We start from the raw sequence: 6,037 nt of genomic DNA, 5'->3' as shown, positions 1-6,037 counted from the left end.
GTAGCCGAAAATATGATGCCAAATGGTCTTTATATAGGCGAGGGATTAGGGTTTCAGTCAAATACCTAATCTGGTTGCTGAAGCCCTAAGCAACCCATATGAATCTTCCAGAACCCTAACCTTGGACGAAATCCTTATGGGCTCCCATAAGATTTCGTCCACCTCTTATCTAAGAGGTCCTCAGCCCATTATTGCAACTTCACATAATTACAATATCAATCCCCTTAATTCAATTAATCTCTTTTGACCACAAGAATTTCGTCCAAGGCTACAATTAATTAAATACTACGATTTCTATTTTAATATATTATTCATATAATATATTAATAAATCACTTTTATCCTCTTTCTCTATTATTCTTCCAGTCAAGTTGTTTTGGTGAAGACAACCCAAAAAGACCATGCTATAATCGGGTCAAGTACATACCAAATATTTTTACGGGCTTAAACATCTAATCCAACACTGTAATAATAAGCATTCTAAACATCGTACGATTAATAGTCTTTTTCTGACTGGATCCATACCTATGAGATTAAAACTTTTACAATATTATTTCCGTTGTAATACTTGTTTTATTTAAAGCTTTTAGATTACATCAAATTCCCAACAACCAAAATTTTAACAAATCCATCATGTATCCCTTTTTCCATAATACTGATCCTTCTAATGAAAACATATCCCAACTGATCAGTTCATAATCGCAAATCGACAGAGTTTTACCAATTATGAAGTACTTTAGTGATCTTCTAATCCATAGGTCATACTAATACTTCAATATTCATGAACCCAATCTAATAATAAAAATTACATTGTAATATCTTTGAATAATCCAACTCATATTGTCAATTTTATGTGCTATAATTGCAACATACTTTAACCATTTAGGGTTCCAATTAGAGATCTTGACCCAGATCAATAAAGTGTTAATTACACTCCGAGCTTTTTCATGGTGTTCTAGTACTAATATCATGTTAATGAAACTCAATTTAGCCAATATGCATTTGGCCTAATGGTATAGTAAGATGTTCCCCTCAATTTAATTAACCAATATACATTAGAATGTGTGTGCTATCTTGTTTTTCTAAAAAAAAAACAAACAAACTAGCTAGCTGGTATGAATTAGTATTTCTTTATCGTATTTTAGCATGATTATTTAGTTTAATTTTTTATTAACAACCGACCCTAATTATCAATTATTATTTGGTGGTTTGGATGCAACATAAACAGTATACAAAAATTCTGAGCACCAAGATTGGAGGAGTCTTCAAAACCTATCCACTTCGAACTGATTTCATCATCAAACTTTTAGCTAGTTTTGCGCTACGGATTCTTAATGCGACCACAATTAGCTATTCCAATACAAATAGCAACTCTAAAGAAAAACCAACACTATGAACTACTTTTAAACATGTTTCATACTAAAAAATGTGATCGTACCTACTTGTGCAAATCTTTATTCGAGTAAAACGAGTCCCGTTGCATGGCTAATCGATCATATGCAGTCGTTGAAGTGTTAGCCTTGCTTTCATTTTTTGGAACCTTTGAGAATAATCTTTAACTCAATCAGCTATAGAAGCCAAGACGAACAGGAACCTTGCTACCTTTTAACCAACTTTCGCCTTGTATAAATTGGCTTACAGTGTATTTGATCGCTTCTTCCTTCTTGAAATCATTCTGATAACCAGGCCATTTAACTCTATCTTTGACCTGAGATCCCGGACCTATGTTGTTATACTCTGCGTAGTAAAGCGTTTGAAGCGCAAAGTCTCCTTCCCATGGCAACCAACCATCTGAACGAATAACATCTCCAATCTCTGATTCCATAACGATTGTTCTCGAAAACTCTTTCCATGGCCTCCCAAGGTAACTTTCAATCTTTGACTTTTCAGGCTCCAGAGATGAATCTGCAGTAATCTTGCATTTCTGTAACACCATCCCTGTCGTTTGACGCTTGTCGCTTCTTCCCTGAGCTGTCACTGTGTTCTTTTGTTTCTCCATCGGCTTTCTGATCAAAATCTCACACGTCTGAAAGACCGCAGCAGCATCTCCAAATATGAAATCTATTGTCCCGAGTATGTCGCACCCACGATAAAACTGCCTGTGTGTTTGCGCATACAATGTATCTTGATATCCCTCCATCCGACAATTCAAGAATATCGAACGATCAGATTGCACTCTCAGTGCGACTGCTTGATGTTTTTCAGGACCTGCTGTGTTTTTAAATCCAATTGACTGAGCGATAAATCCTTCCCCGATAGCCGCTGCATACGTTCAGTCATTAACAACTTCGCTACTTCATCATAACGATAACAACTAACAAGCTTCAAGCAAATTGTAGGTAAGAGTTGTATAGATGCATGCATACCAAATGTCGCTGTTTGGAATGTAGGCACGCCGTCTACGAAGTTTTTCTTCCCCGTGATGATCGTCTTTTGCGATCCATCGCCATACATTGTGACGTTTACCATCTTTTTCGTTACAATCACGTTCTCTTCGAACACGCCTGCTTTAATGTGAATGACATATCGACCTTCATACTTCTCCGGGATCCCTTCCAACGCCTTAGAAATGGTGGAGAAATCACCCGAACCATCTTTAGCGACAGTCGCATTTGGAGTCTGGGTTGGAGCGTCAGCCTTTAGTAACCTTCGGGTTTCATGCGTCATCCAGATGGGAAGTTCATCTGGGCTTTGAGATAGAAGCCGTCGATTGGCGGTTGCAGGTGGTGCTGCTCCTTTGTCGAATGAGGAGACGATGGCCAGAGAATTGCTGGTGAGTTCCTTGGTGGTCTTTAAAACCTTTTCGACACTAGCCCTAGTTGCGTCCTCTGTAATTGCATCGATGCAGGTTTGTTGATACGCAATCACCGCACTCAACCAACTGTCTAAATCAAGAACAGCGGTGCCATCCATGGCTGCATTTCGTGACCTATTGAAGTCGTCTTGCGCATCCTCGAGAACTTGCTTGCAAACATCGTGTATCCCTTTCTCCTCGTCTTTCATGGCTTTAGAGGTTTGTTCGATGGCATTATTGAGCTCATCAGAGGCCACGGATATGGCGGCGTTCACAAGATCCTCGGGTTGGGGTATTCCCGAAGGTTTTGTAGAACTCAACGATTTCTCAAGATGACTCTCGCATGTTTCTTTATAATCCGTTGACTGACATACGGTTTTCACGGCCTTTTGGGTTTGTAAGATTTTTTGGTCGTTATTTCCATCATCACCGGAGATACCAGGTGACGTGTCCTTATCTTCATTGTTGGCACTCTCCACGTTGGGCACGTCATCCCCTTCGGCTTCATCTTGTTGGGCATTGTTAAGGAATATCAAGAATGCCACAATAGCTGCTGAAAGAATTAGAACGGCTACGACAACACCAAGTATGATTCTCCTTTTCAATTTCTGTTTTCTTTCAAGTCTTCGACGTTCTGTAATTTGGTCAAAATCTTGAAATGCCATGATTTGACTTTATTAATACGAAGGCAAAATGCCTTCGTCTTCGTCTGATCTCTGCCTTGGATTGTAGCCAAGGCAGAGGCTTCAAAATATTGGAATCTTTCGAAAAAAATAAAAGTTGGAAGCAATTTGTACAATATTCTTCTGTTTTCTTCGTTAAAATTTTGTTATGGAGGGTTTTTGGGTGTTTGTTTGTCATATTGTTGCACCAAACACAGATTCTCTTGTAACAAATTATGGAGGATTTATGGAGTGGAGGATTTTGAGGACCGTTTTTTTCTCACTCGATTTTGAGGAATTTCATTTGTTGGTGTCACTAGTTCAGACTTCAGAGAGCCTCTTCTGCCGATATAGATTTGACACGTGAAAAAAACACACTCACACATCTTTGAGAAGCTTACTAAGATATAGACAAAAAAAACTCATTACTCACATATAAGCCTTATATATCCAACTTGTCTATTTTGCTTTAATATGGCTTAGAAGCTTTAATATACCACATATAATTTCTAATATTGATGAACATGATAAACATTTACTTATATCTAGTATGTATCTTTTAATGTGTATTACAGTATTAGTAGTTTATCCCAAACGGTGAGGTCGCGTGTGTTTATTTTTACCAATTTAGCATACTTATTTTATAATTTTAGGCTTTTAGCCCAATGTCATGTTTCTTGAAATTGGTTCATATTTTGGATATAACAAAATTTTCCCAAAAAAGTTACAACTTTATTTTATTTTTATTTTTATTTTTATAACTTAATTTTTTAAAAATACAACTCTGTCTACATCTCTTTTTGTTGGCTTTTACGAAATTTTCCAAATTTTTGCTTTGCTTTGTTAACTATTTATTTTTACAAAGTGATTTTATTTTACACTTGTTTTTATAACTTCTTTTTAAAAAATTTACAAAATTTTCCCATCTTTATTTAGTTTTTAGTTTTTATGTTTGTTAAAACTGACATTTTTATAAGTTAAAATTAAAATAACTTCTTGTACATCTTTTTACAACTTTATTTTCTACAAATTTATTTTTATAAAAAATGAATTACATAATTAAATTTTTACATCTTTTATGAATTATTTGTTATGATCATTCAACTTTTTTTTGTAATGTTTTTTACTTTCTTATATATTTGTCAGATTCTACGTGTATATTTTTCCAGGATTTGTTTATTTTAATTTGTTTTTTAATAGTTTTTATATATTTGTTAGATTATGTTTTCCAAAATAACATATGGTCTTCGCTACAATACATGGGAGGTGCAAACACTAGTTTTGTTTCTATTGTAATTTAATTCGAGTCATAGCATGTACTAAGGGCATCATAATGTATTGAACTCAACAGAATTTAATAGATTATCACACCATTATTCAATATTTCATATATGGAGCATTACAAAAACTAATTTATAATATTTATTTAAGAATTATAAAACTTTTTTCCCATTAAAAAAAGAATGATTATTGAACTTCAAATTCATTGAATATCAATGTAACATTTAACAATGGTAGAGTTTCATTCATTAAATTACAATTAAAATTATCATTTGTGGATGCTCTAAGACTAGGGATGAGCAACAAAATTGGGTATCTGTTTTCGGAACAGAAACCGTCTTGCTGAAATCTTAAGCGGTTTCGATTTCGGTTTTCATTTTTAAGGAACCGCTACCCGTTATATATTCATCATAATCGATATATATATATATATATATATATATATATATATATATACACACACACACACACATACACACATACAAACACACACACTAGGTTATAACTCATAGGTTCCTCGGTTCACAAACTAAAATAGTTAGAATAAAGAACAATTAAAAAAGCAAGAGAGAAATATTAATAAAATATAAAATGATGTTTGCAGATAATATATTATTTAAAAACAAAATGTATACACCGGATAAATTTATTACCCTTAAAATATATTAAACATATTTTTTTTCACATAAGAATTTTTTTCACTTAAACGATTATTTTGAGATTTTTATTTTTTTATTTTGTAAATTTTAGTTTTTTCTATTTAATGTACAAACTTTTTGTTATAAATTAAAAAAATGTGTATGATTTCAAATTTGATTTTTGATAATAATAGCTTCCAGATTTATTGACTATGATATAAACACTTTTTGAAAATCTTTAAGTATAGGGAAAACGACATAAATGTCCTACAAACTTTCTAGTGTTGATCTTTTAAGTCCTTAAACTAATTTTGTGTCTTTATGAGGGAACGAAGTTGTGTTTGTCGGGTCGATTACATCATTTTAGTCAAAGTGAAGGGATCATCGGGTTACCTCTTTGACAAATTGCTATTTGTTGACCAATATTCCGACATTGACTTTGAATTTGCCCATAACCTTGGGCCCACATCGATCTTTCTCTCTCTTTCTCTCTCAAATTCTTCCGTCACCATCTAGATAATCACTTTCGTTCTACATCTAGGTTTTAAGAATCAGATGTGGCTATTACTTTTCATCCACAAACATGTAAAAAAGTGAAAGAATATAACCAAACTTAAATAGGAAAATGAGAAGACCTTAAAATGCAAAAATAAGCCCACACAA

At 33.8% G+C, this 6,037-nt stretch overlaps 1 protein-coding gene across 1 annotated transcript; it reads right to left on the bottom strand.

Annotated features, from left to right (window-relative positions):
- Positions 1-1,346: 1,346 nt before the first annotated feature.
- On the bottom strand, positions 1,347-3,627 carry LOC111917044 (pectinesterase). The gene is made up of 2 exons (XM_023912698.3): positions 2,366-3,627; positions 1,347-2,261 (listed from the first exon to the last, which is right to left on the bottom strand). Exons 1-2 carry the CDS (start codon positions 3,456-3,458, stop codon positions 1,564-1,566), a joined length of 1,791 nt encoding a protein of 596 aa, XP_023768466.1. The 5' UTR covers positions 3,459-3,627; the 3' UTR covers positions 1,347-1,563.
- Positions 3,628-6,037: the final 2,410 nt, after the last annotated feature.

The sequence above is a fragment of the Lactuca sativa genome, chromosome 8, assembly GCF_002870075.4.
Source record: "Lactuca sativa cultivar Salinas chromosome 8, Lsat_Salinas_v11, whole genome shotgun sequence".
NCBI lineage: Eukaryota > Viridiplantae > Streptophyta > Magnoliopsida > Asterales > Asteraceae > Lactuca > Lactuca sativa.
The sequence above is the reverse complement of the archived record's forward strand: the minus strand, read 5'-3'. Positions and strand labels throughout refer to the sequence as shown.

Coding starts and splice junctions, on each gene's coding strand:
- LOC111917044 (XM_023912698.3), bottom strand. CDS start 3,458: ATGGCATTTCAAGATTTTGACCAAATTACAGAACGTCGAAGACTTGAA. Junction 2,262..2,365: donor ATTCCAAACAGCGACATTTG/GTATGCATGCAT, acceptor GAACGTATGCAG/CGGCTATCGGGGAAGGATTT.